This window comes from Chelonoidis abingdonii, chromosome 15 (genome assembly GCF_003597395.2).
Source record: "Chelonoidis abingdonii isolate Lonesome George chromosome 15, CheloAbing_2.0, whole genome shotgun sequence".
NCBI lineage: Eukaryota > Metazoa > Chordata > Testudines > Testudinidae > Chelonoidis > Chelonoidis abingdonii.
The window spans coordinates 34,387,816-34,407,795 of record NC_133783.1 but is presented as its reverse complement, the minus strand read 5'-3'; the positions used below and the strand labels follow the sequence as shown (position 1 = coordinate 34,407,795).

General features: G+C 40.4%; 1 protein-coding gene across 6 annotated transcripts in view; it reads left to right on the top strand.

The window, feature by feature from the left end:
* EXOC6 (exocyst complex component 6) overlaps positions 1-19,980 on the top strand; it is a 197,055-nt gene that overhangs the window by 43,261 nt on the left and 133,814 nt on the right. For all 6 annotated transcript variants that reach the window (XR_012657072.1, XM_032793134.2, XM_032793132.2 and 3 more), the window contains exons 2-5: positions 3,929-4,100; positions 5,409-5,456; positions 5,542-5,632; positions 6,680-6,725. Coding sequence is in view for 5 of the 6 variants with exons in the window: in XM_032793134.2 (XP_032649025.1) it covers positions 3,929-4,100; positions 5,409-5,456; positions 5,542-5,632; positions 6,680-6,725 (357 nt within the window). In the remaining variant the exon portion in view is untranslated. The remainder of the gene's footprint in view (positions 1-3,928; positions 4,101-5,408; positions 5,457-5,541; positions 5,633-6,679; positions 6,726-19,980) is intronic.

The following is a 19,980-nucleotide window of genomic DNA, read 5'->3' as shown; positions in this document are numbered from 1 at the left end:
TTGGGGGCTGGGAGGGAGGGGAGAAATCCTCCACTTTGCTAGAGACTAACACTTCCCCCATGTACTCGGGGGACAAATAAATGGACTCTACCTTAAGAAAGCAATATGAATCTCCACTTAAATGTCTCAGTAGGTCCCTCAATATTTTCTGCTTCCCAGTTTTCCCTCTGTGGACTCAAGATCTCAGCAACTTTTTAAAAAAGGAATAAAGCTAAATCTTTTTGCCAAAGAATGAGAGGGGAAAAAAAGGAAATTTTTATGATTGAAATTCACTCCAATGCAGAGAGCCCATCCAAGGGACTCTACATCACATTCTTTGTTAAGGGTTTAAGTGATATGGAAGGCCTGGAGGAAAGCTTGCCTTGGATTGAAATTACTCATAGCAAATACCCTTTTTTGAAAAATTTAAAGCTAAGTTTTTATAGTAAGTTACAGAAATAAGAAATCATATGCTGTCATATAGGAGGAGTCTCTTAAAGGGATGTCTGTACTGAAAGTTCATTTTGTAAGAGAGAACAAAAGCTTTTTGTTTATAAAAATACATGCAGAAGAGTAAAACTAAAGGAATGTTTGCACACTAGTGTCTGTACAATTCTGACATTCTGGGGTGCAATCCAGACCAGTGAAGAGCTATGTGACCCCTGCCCTGTGCACTTGGGTGTCTTACAATGCTTTGCTGCTGTAGCTCCCACCTGGGCCGCTCACAAACAGCCTTCCAGCGTGCAGGTGACCCCCTGAATGTCTGTGTATAGCTGCATCCTGCCAGCCACACGTCATTCACACTCTGGCTTCCACCAGCCTTGATTAGCACTTGCAGAGTGATCCCAACGTACTCCTGATACCCCCTCCTACCTCCATAATGTGTGTCCTGCACTGTCCAGCCCTCTCCTGGACAGTCAAGATATATTAGCTCCATTGCCCCTTTAAGAAGATCAGTATTCAACAGTCTATTACCTAAAATGAAGCTACCCAAACAATTCACAATGTTGGATTAATTTTAATTAAAAAATAAAACAAGTATATTTAACTACAAGAAGATAGGTTTTAAATGAGTACAAGTATAAGGCATTAAAGTTGGAAATGGTTATAAGAGATATAAAGACTAAACGAACTAGACTTGGTTCAAAGTGAAGTCACTTACCACATGTTTCTAGAAACATTGCTGACCAAACACTCAGCTAGGACCTGCTGCCAAAATCCAGTGTTTTATTTTGTTGTCTTAGGTGAAAAGGAGAGAGAGAGATAGGGGGAGATCCCTTGGGGGTGTTTCTGCCCCTCACTTTTATAGTTCAGTCACCCTTTTATTGCATTTTCCTGAGGGTTACTCTGGATGAAGTTCATTCCCACTATGAGGTTGGAGTTATGGAGTTTTGTGTTGAAAGAGGTTTCATGCTGTTGTTTGCTAAGATGCTGATCTGTTTGTTCTTGCTCCCCTTCCTTGCCAAAGAATATCCACTTGATAGGTGATGGCCCATCATCTTTGAGGACATCTGGCTAGAGGCATCAGCTTGTCCTATGTCTTTGAGAAATGGGTTTGCCCACTCCCCAGACTTGTCTGATAAACACACTTCAGTTATAATTTCAGCTCACATTAAAAAATTTACATATTATGTTACCACATGTTTCATCATGATATTATTGATCAGTGAGTTATTAGTTTTCAAATGATACCTCACAAGGCATATTTTCTACAAAGATTATTACAGTAGTTTGTAGGGTGTGAATGCAGGGGTGATTTCCATCACAGCTACACCTCTACCCTGATATAACGCTGTCCTCGGGAGCCAAAAAATCTTACTGCGTTATAGGTGAAACCGCGTTATATTGAACTTGCTTTGATCTGCTGGAGTGCGCAGCCCCGCCCCCCCGAAGCGCTACTTTACTGTGTTATATCTGAATTCATGTTATATTGGGTCACGTTATATCGGGGTAGAGGTGTATATCTTTGCTTATTTTAGTCTTTTCTCCAATATTTTGGTTTTATTTTATTTTTCCTAATATTTGAGGACAGTGCAATAAACTACAAGGGGGAGATGAAAGTTGAGGCTTCCATGGAAGATGACCTGTGCAAGGCTCTCTTTTGTGCTATGACTGTTCACCTATAGGTGTCAGCAAAATGGAAAATATTTTTAGTTTTGTGAATTAAGTACTCAAAATGCAGATATATGATCTGTCTCAATACGTGGCCAAAAACTCTATCCAAGTTATAGTATCTCGGTGTTTTTTCTTAAAGCCCAGGTCAGGTGATTACATGCAGTGGTGCTGGAACAATTTTTATAGTGAACTAAACTGCAAACCCTGTATATAAGGGAAACCACTTCAAGCTAGGGGGCGTGGCAGCAACCCCAAACCCCCTAGTTCCAGCACCTATAATTACATGAGAATCTTGGCTTTCCTTTTGGGAGGGAAATAGTAAGTTTCTAGCCCTTCTGGTTGTGAAGAAAAGCCTGAAAACGTGAAAAGGCCCAAAAACTAGAAGGCAAATTAAAATAATTCAGTTTTAAAAAAATCTCATGATTTTTAAACCAATTTCATAATTTTGGGAGTTTGATGATTTTTGAGCACTTGGGGTTGACAATACTAAAACTTTCTTACTGGCTTCCTTGACTCTTGCATTGTCTATGTTACTATGCCAGCCACTGTGACCATGTCAAGTCACTGTTCTAATCCTTTGATTGCCTTTCCCTCACTGATCAGATTTAAGGACTCTGTCCTTTTCCCTGCTGTTTAGCTGCCCATAACTCTCACTCCTCTTTGAAGCTTCTGTTGAAGCTTAAAGATAAACCACCCACTATATCCTTTCCTTGCCCATTCTAATGTCTATGCCTTCTTCATGTGACTTCTAGTCCCCTGAGCAAGTTCAACAATCTTCATGTTCAATTCTTCCATGAGGCCTATAAATCCTTGTTCTACCTTCAAAGAATTAACAAACCAACCCACCAACCCCCACCCTTGCAAAAAAAAACAAACAACCCCCCCCCCCGAAAACTCCAAAACCAAAATTTATTAAAACAGAACTAACAAACTACATTTTCAACTTTCCTTTTTATTGTAGCTGCTTCCTAGTCCTCAATTGTATGTCATCAGTAGGATTATAAGCAGCTCAGGAAGAAGAACCCAGTCTCCTTTCTTGTCTGTGAAGTCCCAAGGCCAAAGTTTTCAAACTGGATGCCTAAAATTAGACAACTAAATCCATAATTAGGATCCTTAATAAAAACAGCCTGATTATCAAAAGGGCTGATGTCAATAGGAGTGATGGTGGCTCACCACTTCTGAATATCAGACCACTTTTGTGTGCCTAGGCATAGATTTAGGTGGAAACTTTATGCATCTGTGTTTTAAAATATTGGCCCTATTGCACTCTTGGAACTGTGTATAAATCTTTTTATGAGAAAAAAGATTGCATTTTATTAGTTACTGTTGATTGTAGTCCACTAGGGGGCTGAATGCTTCAGGATATTTCTTAACTGTGTTTGGCTAGAGTCATGCAAAATGTATTTAATTGGGCAAATCTGTTATTAGACATACTGGAAAAGTAAGTATGTATATTTGCACTTCTTTATATTTAACAAACAGTGGAATTTGATGAAAAAGTGATCCATGCTATTTGAAGTAGTTAGAGAAGCTGAGTCTTTTGTACTCATATTTAAGCATAAGGGCATAAGTAACCGATCAATGAGGCAGAGGTCAACCATAATATAACTGGTGAAGCACTGGGATTAATGCCATAAGGGTCAGGTTCAGAGCTCAGTTTTGAATTATGTCTTTTGTTTAATAATATCAGCCGTGTGGATCACAAATTATGTCATTGTGATACAAAGTTTGAATTTAAAAGATGAAAACCTTAAGATTTCAGTAATGGTCCTTACCTGTTATACTAAACTATTCAGAAAAAAGAAAGTTCTGTTTTGTAATTTGTATTTAACAGGTCTGTATATGATGACCAGCCAAATGCACACCAAAGATTTATGGAAAAACTGGATGCTTGCATACGTAACCATGACAGAGAGATAGAAAAGATGTGTAATTTTCACCATCAGGGCTTTGTGGATGCTATTACAGAACTTCTTAAAGTAAGGGCTGATGCAGGAAAATTAAAGGTAAGAAACTACTTATTTAAACTTGTGTATATTGCTATCATTGATTAATATTAGATGGAACGTTTCTTCTTTAAGGGATAAGACTTTCATGATATACATACACATCCTGATGTTTACAATTAAATTTTCAGAAATTGTATAGCTTTTCAGAAATGTCTTGTCTACTATAATAATAAATGTGCTATGTTCATATCTTTTTAGGTCTCCTTTTATGATTTCTTCATTTAAAATTTTTGATAAAACATTGCCAAAAATAAATTTATTAAGTAATTCTGGAAGACTTTTAAAAGGCACAGTATTGATAGAAGCAATATTTCTTGTAACTGGTCTTGTGTTTTTCTCATTTTGATTACCAAATTATGTATAAGACCTCTCAATTTCAGATTCAGAAAAAATATTGTTAGAAATCTTGATTCTTTTGGAAAGACTCCACTTACAGTTGCACATTTTTTTAAAAAAGTGTTCTTGTGCTCCCCAAAAGAATAGGTGGTGTTGTGGTATTCATTAGAAGTGAGGACTAAGGTTTACTCAGAAGTCAGAATGCAGAATAATGAACTGTGAGACCTGTCCCTTTTAGCTCTCTTTACACTTTGGAAAGCAAAATATGCACACCAGACAGAATGAGCGTAGTTCACCAGAGGTTATGATTAGAAGAGCATTATATAAAGGATATTCAGATAACAAGAGACTAAATACAGCGTCAATGAGGTCATTGAGCATCTTTGTTTGGAAATTAATGAGATTTTTAATAAACTAGAATGTGCTTCCTTATTATGATGACCTAATGAGTCACTTAATATGTGGGAAAATCTGAGGTCGAGCTTTGCCTGCACCTGCAGCATTAAAATGTTGCTGTGGTTTGGAGATTTCCACGTTTGATGTTAATCAACCACCCAGTGTTTGCATTCAGCAAAGTATGAATGTTTAATTACCATAAAATGCAATCACCATTTCTTACAGACAATGAATGGCACATAGAGCTCATTGAGGTTATCAAAAAGGGACCAGTGGTCAATTGGGTCAATGATTTGAATTGTTTGACAGACCTACAGAAACAAGTAAAGTTCAAAAATCCCAAGTAAATTTGAGAAGTTTGCCACAGAATCTGTTAGAAAGAACTGTCATAAGTAATTGAAGTTAACAAAAGCCCTTTGCAATCAAAAGTTCAAGTTCAAGCTGTAGAGTTAATTTGAATTTGCATTTCTTTGTCCTAAATTTCTCATGAAGCATGATCTGATTACAAGGGTGAGCAGTTACATCAGGGCAATATATGCATATTTGTCTAACAAAGGTGAAATTATTTTTAAGGTCCAAGTTACTGATACCAACCGAAGGCTTCAGGATGCTGGGAAAGAGGTGAGAAAATGGTTTTTAATTGAATATTTGCAGCAAATTAAATTTGTTTGCATAATTTAATTGTAATTTTTACAAAATATCTAAGGTGATAGCCCAAACAGAGGAAATCATCCGATGTAGAATTCAGCAGCGGAATATTACAACAGTAGTGGAAAAACTGCAGTTATGTCTTCCAGGTGAGTTACAAATATGTGCAATAGTGACATTTGACTAAATACAATAGCCAATGAGATAAATCATTGTACCCAAAATGCAACAGCAGTATTATTTTTTTCTGTCGTATTTCAGTGTTCTGTAACATGAAATTTAGCAGAAGTGTTACTAGGATCTTACAAATGTGTCCAAATTTAGATTTCATTATGGTATATTTATTCTATAATAATTGTAATAGGATAAACATGCAGCTTTGTTAGCAAGCTAACAACGAGAGGACATAGATTGTACGAAAAAATTAAGCATGTGTATTTTTATCATACAATAAATATGTTTGCATTTAAACCGTTGAAATTGTTGTTTAATGTTTATTTTCCTGTGGTTAAAAATTTAAGGGAAAACTTTAAAAAGTTTGTGAATGTTATTTATAGTAGCATCTTTCAACATAGTGCAGTATTACAATAGTATGTTATGGAAGAGCACCATCTTGAGACATTGTTTCGTATATAGTTAGAGAACATTGCATTTCACAGTGTACATTATAAAGACTGACTTCTGTTTATGATGTTGGCAGATAGGTTTGAATCTTTTTCTTGGTACTACGTAATCTTTCTGTTGTGACTTGGGATAATGACAGCAGATGGTACTGTTGTCTTTCTATGAACTGTTCCCATTAACTGATAATACAGTTAACAGATAACACTGTGCTGCGTGAAACTTTTTTATGGTGTGCTATGAACATGATTGGTTGACAGATATTTAAACAAAAGTTGGTGTGTTTACATTGAGAAATGTTTGAAACTACTGTTTCATTTTAAATTCTTTACTATTTAACTTCTCTTTAATAGTTTACTTTTTTCTCTTAATCTGCAATCTAGATCCTTATTTTTGCTACTTCTCGTTGGTCTTCATATTATAATATGTTATTGAGAAAAGTGTATAAGTGAAAGTAAGACTAAAATAATATACAGTATATACTTTTCATTTTAAAGTATATATCCTTTTTTTACTAACTAGAGTATTTAATTTGCAATAAGATCTAAATCGGTTAATATTTTTGTTTTATATAGTACTGGAAATGTACAGCAAACTAAAAGAGCAGATGAATGTAAAAAGGTGAGTGAATTTCTTTCTATAACTGAAGTGTCACTTTTTTTAATGAATGGGTTCATCTACTTGTCTTTTACAATTATTAACAAACGGATAAAGACTAGTAAGGTCAAGACATAGTGAATCATATAGTCAGGTCTTTTCATCATTCTTTGCCCTTGTTTCAAGTATGCCATTACAAATTAACAGACGTTACATGAAAAATAAAACAATTCTAGGATCTTAATTAAGAAACTTGAGAAAACAGTTTTTACTTAAACAAGCATGAATGCAATGGAAATATATTTTAGGACATGAAGTATAAATCTTTATTAATACTCTAAGACAATTTAAGGACCAAGGATAAAAGTGATCCTTCGGGAATTCAGTAGAAATGGTAAAATAATGGTCCCTTTTTGGTTTATTAATACCCTGGTAATCTATCACAGTGCATGAAAATGTATAATTCACTTTTCCATATATCTTCCTTCAGTGCCAGAAATTTTGTTAGTCTCATATTTATTTGAAACAGTTAGTGTAATGTGTAAAGATTTTCTTTTTACTATATGCACAAAAATGTGAACTCTAAAAGACATTCCCTAGACGTCAGAGTTGGATTAGTGTTTGCTGTTTACTACCTATGGGCTAGATCACAGGTTTGCAGTCTTCTAAGACCTGGTCTGCACTACGAGTTTATCTCAAATTTAGCAGCGTTAAACCGAATTAACCCTGCAACCGTCCACACAACGAAGCCCTATATTTCGATATAAAGTGCTCTTATTATTGATATCTGTACTCCTTCCCGTCAAGGGGAGTAGCGCTGAAATCAGTATTGCCATTTTGAATTAGGGTTAGTGTGGCCGCAATTCGGCGGTATTGGCCTCCGGGACCTATCCCACAGTGCACTATTGTGACCGCTCTGGAAAGCAATCTGAACTCGGATGCACTGGCCAGGTAGACAGGAAAAGCCCTGCAAACTTTTGAATTTTATTTCCTGTTTGCTCAGCGCGGAGAGCTGATCAGCACAGGTGACCATGCAGTCCCAGAATCAAAAAAAAGCTCCACCATGGACCGTACAGGAGATACTGAATCTGATTTCTGTATGGGGAGATGAATCTGTTCTATCAGAACTCCGTTCCAATAGACGAAATGCCAAAACGTTAGAAAAAATCTCCAAGGCCATGATGGACAGAGGTCACAACAGGGACTCAGCACAGTGCTGCGTGAAACTTAAGGAGCTCAGAGAAGCGTACCAGAAAGCCAAAGAATCAAATGGACGCTCTCGGAGGGAGGGGCGACTGATGACTGTAGCTATCCCACAATTCCTGCACTCTCTGAAAACCATTTGAATTCTGGGCTGAGCTCCCAAAGCCTGAAGGGTCAAAAACATTGTTGCAGGTAGTTCAGGGTATGTCATCAGCCGCCCCTCCCCGCCCCCATGAAAGCAAAGGGAAAAAATCGTTTCTCGCCTTTTTTCAATGTCACTGTATGTCTACTGGATGCTGCTGGCAGATGCGGTGCTGCAGCGCTACACAGCAGCATCCCCTTATGCCTTGCCTTGCCTTGGACGGCAGACGGTACAGTAGGACTGGTATCCGTCGTCATCGTGTCCCGTGGGTGCTCCTGGCTGGCCTCGGTGAGGTCAGCAGGGGCGCCTGGGCAAAAATGGGAATGACTCCAGGTCATTCTCTTCTTTAAGTTTTGTCTAATGGAGATTCAGTCCTGCCTGGAATATCATGGCAGCTGGAGGCTTCTGCCTCAGGCTGCTCTCCCAGTCAGCAGCACTGCGTGGTCGCACTACCCCAGCCTACCCTTGCTACCAGGGCTCACAATCAGATACTTAGACCTCTACATTTTGCTGCAAATAAAAAATTAAGCTGCCATTTAGAACTGTCCCCCAACATACATATCCTGGGACATTTTGTATTTTACCAGTGTCAACCAAAGGCCCACACACAAATGGAGATTCAGTCTGCCTGTGCTTCTATCCTAGTGCTTATCACAGATTCCCATTTTCAGCTATAGGCTGAGCAAGTGCAGAATGGTGGTTCACTCTACTTTGCTGTAAGCCAACCCCCTCCCCTCCCCCTTTGATCTCTGCTTGCAGAGGCAATAAAGTCAGTGTTGTTTCTTATTCATGCATTCTTTATTACTTCATCACACAAATGGGGGGATAACTGCCACGGTAGCCCAGGAGGGGTGGGGAGGAGGGAAGCAATGGGTGGGTTGTTGCAGGGGCACCCCCTAGAATGGCATGCAGCTCATCATTTCGCGGGATGTCTGGGCTCTGACCCCAGAGCGGCCGTTTGCCTCTCTGGTTCTTTAGTAGGCTTGCCTGATATTCTAGGCAGGACTGACTCTCCATTAGACAAAACTAAAGAAGAGAATGACCTGGGAGTCATTCCCATTTTTGTCCAGGCCCCCCGACTGACCTCACCGAGGCCACCAGGAGCACCCGTCTGACAGCAGCAGATGTACAGTATGGTAAAGTAGAGCTGGTAACCATCTTTGCTAACTTGCAAAGGCAAGGGGATGCTGCTGTGTAGCACTGCAGTACCGCGTCTGTCAGCAACATCCAGTAGACATACAGTGACAGTGAAAAAAGGCTGGACAGGCTCCATGGTTGCTCTGCTATGGTGTCTGCCTGGCCAATCTAGGGAAAAGGGCGCAAAATGATTGACTGCCATTGCTTTTACGGAGGGAGGATTGACTGACGACATTTATCCATAACCACCCGCGACAATTTTTTGGCCCCATCAGGCATTGGGATCTCAACCCAGAATTCCAATGGGCAGGGGAGACTGCGGGAACTATGGGATAGCTACCCACAGTGCAACGCTCCGGAAGTCGACTCTAGCCTCGGTACATGGACGCACGCCACCGAATTAATGTGCTTAGTGTGGCCGCGTGCACTCGACTTTATACAAACTGTTTCCAAAAATCAGTTTCTGTAAAATCGGAATAATCCCGTAGTGTAGACATACCCTCAGATTAAGGGGGAGCTTGGTGTTGCATTATCTTTGGAGCTGCCCAAGACAGAGACTGACTCCTTGAGTCACAGTCTCCTACTCACTGTTCCGGGAAGAGAAAGTAAACTCCCTGGACCTGTACTCATTGTAGTGTATGCTCCTGCTCCATACCGTACAGATATCACTTTCTGCTTGCTAGAATAGCTGTTCTGCGAAGCCCACTGCCTCCTGCGTGCTGCAAGTGGTGATACAGCATGCTAGTTAAAGTGGTTATACCCTCTCACTTCCTTGCACTGTTGCACAGGACAGGAACAGTCTGGCTTTATAATTGGCAGGGGTGTTAAATTACTGAGTGGAATCATGGAGGGATCACATGAGTGAGCTACAATGGCAGTTAGTTTTTTAGCAGCATTTTGATTTCAGGTGATCTGTTATTTTTGTAGTTTGACTCCCATTGGTTCTTTGGGGTTGATTATTTTTTTACTATTCTTGAGAATTCATCAGTACTCTTCAAAGCTAAAAATAACCTTCAGTCCTCTAAAGATTTAGGGTTATGTCATCTCCTGTAGAAAAATTTGCGGGAGAGGAAATGTTACGTGGGGAACCTCAAGTCAAGGACTGTGTCATTACAGAGGTATCAGCCCAACAGAGTAGGGGTTAGGACATGTCATCATCATCCCACTAGAAGGAATGCCGAAGGGGGAGGTCCTGTGATAGCATCATTATCCTCAGAGCTGCATTGAAATCCCATGGAGGTCTAGAGCACTGGCTCTCAACCTTTCCAGACTACTGTATCCCTTTCAGGAGGCTGATTTGTCTTGTGTACCCCAAGTTTCACCTCACTTAAAAAGGATTTGCTTACAAAATCAGACGTAAAAACACAAAAGTATCACAGCACACTATTACTGAAAAATTGCTTACTTTCTCATTTTTACCATATAAAATAAATTGATTGGAATATAAATATTTTACTTATATTTCAGCATGATACTTACCGTATAATAGTATATAAAGCAGTATAAACAAGTCATTGTATGCAATTTTAGTTTGTACGGACGTCGCTAATGCTTTTTATGTAGCCTGTTGTAAAACTAGGCAAATATCTAGATGAGTTGACATACCCCCTGGAAGACCTCTGTGTACCCCCAGGAGTACATGTTCCCCTAGCTGAGAACCGTTGCCTCCAGAGCATTCAAGCTGAGAGACAATATCTTCATGCTACTGCTGAGGTTCCTTTCTTCTCTATAGTATGGCTCTGTCGTTAACTGTGTGACTATTGCAGGGATCAGCAACCTTTGGCACCCGGCCTCTCAGGGAAAGCCCCTGGCGGGCCAGGCCAGTTTGTTAACCTGCTGTGTCTGCAGTTTCGGCCGATCTCAGCTCCCACTGGCTGCGGTTTGCCATTCCAGGCCAATGGAGGCTGTGGGAGCGGCAGCCAGCACATCCCTCGGCCTTTGTCACTTCCTGCAGCCCCCATTGACCTGGGACGGTGAACTGTGGCCAGTGGGAGCTGCGATTGGCCGAACCTGCAGAAGTGGCAGGTAAACAAACCAGCCCGGCCTACCAGGGGCTTTCCTTGATGGCCTGCGTGCCAAAGGTGCTGATCCTTGGACTATCGTTTCCTTATGACTTAGTCTTCCCTGTGGGGGAGCATAGAGGGCACGGAGTGGTATCCTGTGGAAGTTGACATTAATTCTGGTGTAATTTCCTGTGGCTTGCCAAGCAACAAAGCCATAGAGTTGTACACTAGCCACGTTCCCTTTAATACTGCAGTGGTACCACTGGTCTTGCTTGTTTTTGCAGGAAGAACTTCTTGAGAATGTCAGAGATGTGGAATGTGAATGTTCATTGAACTGAACCTCAATTGAAAAGATAAGGGTGTTGACTCTTTAACAGAGACATTTTTTCCTCACAAGAGTTTATTGGATATTAACATTAAATTAATGATAACAAAAGCAAAAAACTAATAAAAATACTTTTCTTCTTCAATTTCTCAGATTTCTAGCTTCTAAAATTCTGTAATTTCACTAGTACTCTAGTTTCCATAAAATAGCAGACAAGACCAGAATTGCTAATGTAAAAAAAACAAGCAGAGAAAAAGGTGTGGCATTTTTTGGTTTTAGGACAAAATCCTTTTAGGACACATCGTAAAGAATTCAAAAGAGCAGAAGCTCATTTACTTCCTCCTATAGACATCACCTTTTAAGATAATGCAAAGTATGTGTCTGGAATATGTGTTGCTTTACTTTGCCAGAATGAAGGTTCGCAGTGGATTCCAAACAGCCCTCTGTTGGTAACAATTTTTGGTCACTACCAACCTGGGCTGGATTTGAACTGGTGACCTAGGGGTGAAAGGCTCTGTATCCCATTTAACTATCTCCTGAGCCCTGTATAATGCAAGTTGACAAGAATTATAGTTGTGAGGAAAAATAAATGAGGAATCTGCTCTAAACAGACAAGATTGGTTGGAGAGTTTTACGGAGGGGTTAAATCTTGGGAGAAAGCATCTTAATGGAAGGGGTGTTGGTGCTCCCAGTGTTTTATTACTCACTATGGGTTTACAGATTATAATGAATCTTCCGGACTTTTATTTTTTTTTCTTTTAAAGACTGATTTAAAGTGACTTAATCATATCATGCTTTTTAGTTAACTGTATTATATCTTATAGCCTGTGGCTGCCTGTATGTGTCTTTGAATAAGGTTTCAGATTTTGCTTTAGAAAATGATGAATATACAACTCCAACAGGATTTGTTAGAGAAAGAGATACAAAAGCACTGACATTGTTAGTGTACTGTGGGAAGCACTCAGTACTACAGTGAGTGCAATAGAAATGCCTGTAAACAAATAAATTGATTGCTAAGGCTGTTGTTAAACCTTTATTTAAGCCACTGTAGGAAAGATGGAGGGGACTGTGATCTTGTGGGTAGGGTTTAGATCTGGGTTCTTTTCCTAGCTTGTCATTGACTTCCTATGTAACTGTGGGAAAGTCACTTAGCCCTTGTGTGCCTCAGTTACCCATACTTTGCAATGGAGACAATGGTTCCTTATCTCATACGGAGTTGAGATTCATACATTTTACCAAGACTTGGAGATCCTCAGAGGAAAGGTGCTATATGAGTGCAGTATATAGCCACAGCACAACAGGACCAAATTCCACAGCAGCAACCGCTAAATTCTGTAGCAATGTAAATTTATTCTAATCCCCGTTCATCACATCCCCATGCAAACAGATGCTCACAGTTGAAATATATGAAGTGACGTTAAATCCATTGTTGATTATTTTCAGCTATGACTATTTTTGAGGATGGATTTTTTTCATTGTGCTCTGTTGGTGAAGCTCCAAGTCTCTGTTCCCATGCTGTTCTCCACGTAGCTCAGCTCATAATTTCCCTTCCCAGTGTACCCCAGAGAAGGGGGAAGCTGATAGCTGACTACAGTGGCTAATGTCTCTAGTTCAGCAGGTCTCAACTGCTGTGTTGTTTCCAAAATCCCACAGCTCACCAGCCTGTGCTTGTGGTTCTCTTGGTTGTGAGCTGGACTCCAACTCTGCTTCTGTAATCCACATTTACCTAGCTTCATGGAGCAATGCAACAAGCATGTACTACAATGCATTGGTGACCTTCCAGAAAACACCATCCTAGCCACCATGGATGTAGAGGCTCTCTACACAAACATCCCACACACAGATGGAATACAAGCTGTCAGGAACAGTATCCCTGATGATGCCACAGCACAACTGGCTGCTGAGCTCTGTGCCTTTATACTCACACACAACTATTTCAAGTTTGATGACAATATATATCTCCAGATCAGTGGCACTGCTATGGGCACCCGCATGGCCCCACAATACGCCAATATTTTTATGGCTGACCTGGAACAACGCTTCCTCAGCTCTCGTCCACTCACGCCCCTTCTCTACCTACGCTACATTGATGACATCTTCATCATCTGGACCCATGGGAAGGAGACTCTAGAGAAATTCCACCACGATTTCAACAACTTCCACCCCACCATCAACCTCAGCCTGGACCAATCTACATGGGAGGTCCACTTTCTAGACACCACGGTGCAAATAAGTGATGGTCACATTAACACCACCCTATATCGAAAACCTACCGACCGCTATGCCTACCTTCATGCCTCCAGCTTCCATCCCGGGCACATCACACGATCCATTGTCTACAGCCAAGCACTGAGGTACAACCGCATCTGCTCTAACCCCTCAGACAGAGACCAACACCTACAAAATCTCCACCAAGCATTCTCAAAACTACAATACCCGCACGAGGAAATTAGGAAACAGATCAACAGAGCCAGACGTGTACCCAGAAGCCTCCTACTGCAAGACAAACCCAAGAAAGAAACCAACAGGACTCCACTGGCCATCACATACAGCCCCCAGCTAAAACCCCTCCAACGCATCATCAGGGATCTACAACCCATCCTGGACAATGATCCCACACTTTCACAGGTCTTGGGTGGCAGGCCAATCCTTGCCCACAGACAACCTGCCAACCTGAAACGTATTCTCACCAGCAACTGCACACCGCACCATAGTAACTCTAGCTCAGGAACCAATCCATGCAACAAACCTCGATGCCAACTCTGCTCACATATCTACACCAGCGACACCATCACAGGACCTAACCAGATCAGCCACACCATCACCGGTTCATTCACCTGCACGTCCACCAATGTAATATACGCCATCATATGCCAGCAATGCCCCTCTGCTATGTACATCGGCCAAACTGGACAGTCTCTACGGAAAAGGATAAATGGACACAAATCAGATATTAGGAATGGCAATATACAAAAACCTGTGGAGAACACTTCAGCCTCCCTGGCTACACTATAGCAGATCTGAAGGTGGCCATCCTGCAGCAAAAAAAACGTCAGGACCAGACTTCAAAGAGAAACTGCTGAGCTTCAGTTCATCTGCAAATTTGACACCATCAGCTCAAGATTAAACAAAGACTGTGAATAGCTTGCCAACTACAAAACTAGTTTCTCCTCCCTTGGTTTTCACACCTCAACTGCTAGAACAGGGCCTTATCCTCCATGATTAAATTAACCTCGTTAACTCTAGCTTGCTTGCATATATATACCTGCCCCTGGAAATTTCCACTACATGCATCCAACGAAGTGGGTATTCACCCACGAAAGCTCATGCTCCTAAACATCTGTTAGTCTATAAAGTGCCACAGGATTCTTTGCTGCTTTTACAGATCCAGACTAACACAGCTACTCCTCTGATACAAGCATGCACTGTAATTCAAATAACTTCTTTTAGGGAAAGCTGGAGAGCAGGAGTCAGATATAGGCATGTCGTCACAGTACAAGGAGAGAGGGGGGAAAAAAGTATTGGGATTCCTGGTTGCAGCAAAATGGTGAAGTGCTTGGCAAAAATGTTGAATTGTATGGGATATTGGGAAAATACCCAAATTGTGAAGAGCATGTGTCCCTATTTAGGATGAATGGGCAGTTCACAAATCTCAGAGTTTTAGTTTTAGGCACTTTGCAGCCTCAGGCAAGAATCCCTATATCAGTTTATGCTTGGTTTGTGTTTCATGTTATCTCTTCAAGAACCAGAAACATTATTTTCAAAATGAAAGCTGAGAAGCTGGGACACAATTCTATGGCAATGAGTGAATTCTACAGCAAATTATGTCGTTGCAATATCACAGTATCCTCATAGTATGCTATGTAGATCATTGTACTACAAGGCTGGTGGTGCTTTAGAAAGGCAAAACATAGGCCAACTAAGGTAATAACAGGTATCAATAATGTAACTTCCAAGGAAAAGATGGTGGCTCACTCTTGTTGTAAAAAAAGATACTTTGTGACGTTTTCAAAATTGATAGACTGATAGTTTCTTAAGATAAATTATTCACAATGGTAAAAGGTTCAAAAAGTAGGTGACCTTTCATAAAAAAAGATGATAATGGGAGTGAGCAGGGAATGAAAGCAGAATTTTTCCCCCCACAAATGGTAATAAACTTATAGAGTATATTACATCGAAAAGTTGGTCAACATAGAATACAAATGAGTTTGAGACACCTGTTCCTATAGAAGGGAAGGGATTTAAAGGTCTGGTTAAATAACAAGTGGGAAGCATTGAGATGGACCAAAAGTAGGCAGGTGTGTAAAGCCAGGTGGTGCTTTTCTATTCTTTCCTATTGTTTTTTTGGTGGTTTTTTTTTTTTTTATTTGAGGTGATTCAAGTTCAATCCCTGTGAAGAAAATAGCTGTAAAGGGTTGCTGTCCTAGGAAAACTACAGAAATTGCACAGTCCTTATTGCAACTACCCTTGTGGATTGCTTGAATAGTATTTTTAAAGGAAGTGCTTTAAATCTAAAAGTTTTTAAACTGTGTAGTTGGCTGCAGTGTTTCTCAATGATTGGTCTGTTGGCCGGTGCCAGTCTCTGAGATCTTCCTGAAACAGTTTAGGAAGGCAGCAAGCTGTTGCCCGGTATCGAAAAGGTTGAGAAACACTGGGCTACACAGATTCCTTTCCTTCACAAAAGTAATGTTGCAGTCAAGATGGTGACTCTTTTGACATGAATTTTTTTTTTCACTTTTGTAGCTGTTCCCAGGTCACATGGTTTTCTTTCTCTGTTAGCATTGACCATTTTTAAAACCAGTTTGTATGAACATATTGAATATGAAATTCATTTTATGTAAGGGTGTTCTTTTAATTAGCATTTGTTATTTATATACCACCGGCAGCAAGTTAGGTGTTTTTCAGACTAGTATGAGGGCAGGCCATACAACGAGCTTACAGTCTAAATAAGCAATACATTGAGTCAGGAAAAGGAAAGGAGAGTCGTGTCAAGTAAGTTTCTTTGTCAAATATTGTTTCAAAATTTGAATCAAGCCTTCTGGTGTTGTGTTAAAAAAAAATCCCCAAAACACCAAACAAAAACTTGTGATATGTATCTTCAGAGGTAATATTTAAAACTGTTTAAATATTACATGGTGATAACATTATGTTTTCTCACTGCCATTGTTTATGATATGTTTAACTTAACACCAGAAGTCTTGATAGTGTAATTGTTTTTTTTAATTATGCAATTTTTGGCACTTAGACAATAAAAGAAGCTTAGGTGATTTCAGGCCAAAGATAACTGAGAATATGTGATGTAGATATCTTAAAGTAGCAACTTTCCAGATGACCCCCCCAAAACTTTTGTAAATCTGGTTTTCCATATTGGTTGCAGGGCATCAGTGCTGCAAGCAGGTGCTTGGGGCAGCCAACAGAAAGGGGTGGCAAGTCTGGCTCTTCGGCTGCAAATCGGCAGTAGAAGTGCTGATCACGGTTTTTTTATTTTGTTTTTCCTGCCGCTTGGGGCAGCAAAAACGCTGGAGCTGGCCCTGATTGCTTGCTTCTGTTTGTGTATTCTCACAGCAGCTTTACATGCCTCCTAACCCTTTGTCAGATTTATTTGGGAGGTTTCAGAAAATTACTGGGAAATTAAGGATGCATTACCAAATCTCCATAGTTTATATGGTTTTACACTGATTCTACTCCAGCCACCTCTCCTTATATATTGAGAGATCTCTATATATGAGAGAAAAAATTGCTCCAAAAACAAAGTTTAAAAAAATGTTTTTGTTTGAAGGATGAATTAAATTGTATACCTACATAAGTGCATGTCTTTGCCAACCCACACTATGCCTTGGCCCTAACAACATGTACTTCTGAATCAGTGCTCTGCTATCCAAAGTTCTAGCATGCTTCATGGTTAAAGATTGTTCACCTTTTTTGTAACCAATCAAGTTTTTAAAGAGTTTGTTATGGTTATATTCTGACTTGTGGGTCCCTTTAGAGGAAACCGTAGTATTTGTATCTCCTTAAAGAAAATCTTTTTTCGACATGTTGAAGGGAAGGGTTACTCCCCCTTAACAGTACACTGTCAACTTGAATTTTTTGAAGCTGATTAAGTGTTTAAAAGTTTTCTAACAGATTTTTTGAGTATTTGGGGGCCTTTTCTTAAGACAGGACATGCCTTTTTCCCACTCTTTTAGTTTTTTGTGCCCACGCAGAAGTGAGCGTGTCTTCCAGGAGGAAAGGTTTGGTCAGAGGTGAAGGAAATGCTAGACTTTTGGGTTCCCCAAGACTGATGTGGTGTATGCTTCTTTGCCTTAAGTATTTCATGCAGTACCCCAGTATTTGTAATCTGCATTGCCTTCTTTATGATCACAATAACTTCTTTGGATTACTTCCCCCCAAGGAACTAAATAGAGATTACTAGCCCACAGATGGCTCTGAATCCCCGCCATTACTATGTAGCTTTTTTGACTTGGTTGAGAGACCAATCCCTACTTCCCGAGGAATATGGCTTAAGCTTCCTAGTTCTCTCAAAAGACCTATACCCCTGATCCTGTTCCCCTCTTCCTCATCTGCATCCTGCAAGTCTGAGGACATTGAAACCTATGTTCTTGAGTCCTACAGATCTCAATGAGTACATGATTTTTGTTCCTAGAAAAGCTCAGGGTCTCAGCTCTTTTACATGTCTGGGCTAGTCAGCACTCTCAGAAAACAGGAAACTTTCTGAGAAAGAAAGTTCAAATCACTTTTATCCGCAGAGGAATGTTTGTCATTGCAAATGTTCCCCTAATTTATCCATGAAGGAAAGAGAACTCTCTTGCTATGCTTCAGATCAGTCTGAATCGAGTCATGTAGAACATTCTAAACACTGTTCTCCTCACTAGCTCATCCTTCTCTTGATAGACCATCTTTGTCCAGGAAGGCAAGCGTGGTCTCCTGCCTCGTGCAGACCACCTGCATGTTGGGTTTCTTCTCCCCCTAGAGTCTCCTTCCCTAGCTTGCTTTCTCTCCTGAATGTGATGATTTGGGGAATTTGTACAACCTATGAATCTGTGTGAGATTGAGCTCTTGCTCTGTATTTATCTATACCAGGCTGCAAACTCCATTTTGAAAGATGTATACAGAGCGCTCATAGTATGTGACCTGGAAATTTTTTACTGTGGCTGATGAAGCTTCTCCTGCTACAATGTAGATCAGCTACAGGAAGTCATGTCCTGGCTTGGATCTGCTGAAGTCAGTGCCAACTGCCCTGATGCTATACTGGGGTTTTCTCCTCCCTACTCCCATGAAGGAGAAACACATCACCAGCATCATTCCTGAGGTATAGGGGGAGAAAAAAATGTCTTTCCCCTAAACATTACACTATTTGTAGTTGTCATAAGTAGATAGGTAAGGTAAGGGTTAAGTTCTTTTACCTGGAAAGGGTAACCAAACACCTGACCAGAGGACCAATCAGAGAACTGGATTGTTTAAAGTCAGGGGCGGGAATTTGTATACTCGGGGTCTTTTTTGTTTTCTCGGCTGTGAGTAAACAAGGTTTCCTCCTAACTCCATCTTATTTTAAAGTTTCTTCTAAACATCTGTAAGTACCAAGGGAACGCAAAGTAATTCGGCTATGATGATCTTTGTGGTGTATTCACATGTATGTTGATTTGTTGGACTGGTTTAATTGGGCTATCTTTTAAATCAGACTGTTTCTTCATATCTTCTTATAAGCAAGAGCCTGTATTGAGTTTCTTAATGCAAGATTATTGTTTTATATTTTCTTTCTTTTTTTTTATAAACTTTTCTTTTAAAACGTGTGGAAGTTTCTTTTCCTAGGGAGGCAAAGGGAAGGGAACAGCCAGGCTGTGGGCTAGTTTCCTATTGCTTTCAGGGAAAGAGCAGGCACGGGGGAAGGCAAAGCCAAGCTGTTGGCATTTTGCATCTCAATTGTCCTGAGGGTAGAGAACGCTTATCGCTTGGGAAGCAGAGAAACCGGTTTCTTGATACTCGCAGGCTCGACCAAGAGGCAAGCCTGAGAAGGAGGGGGGGCAGGGGTTTTCTCCCCTGCTTTTAGCATCCAAGGGATTTGGAATCTGGGTGTCCCACCAAGGGAGGGTTGGGGAAACCAGAGAGAGGAAAGGGGGGATCAGGCCCCATCAATTCCTGATCTGGTGGCAGCGAGAATATCCAAGCTGGTAGTGAGCTTGGGGGAGTTTCAGGTAAGCACCCAGGTCTTGGACGCTAAAGTCCAGATCTGGGACAGGAGGCTATTACCACAGTAGTCCTTTCAGTTCCTGCTTGAGGTGTTGCATCCTCTGATCTAATTGTATCTTATGTTAGAAATGGCAGTTTTACTGTAAAAAAAAAAAAATATACTGTTGTCCTGCCCTGTTGCATAATGTGTGTATGTGTTAAGGGGGCAGTGCATACAGAGTGATTTGATACAGATACAAAAATCTTCCTCTAAGTGCCACTTCCTCTATGGCATATTCCTTG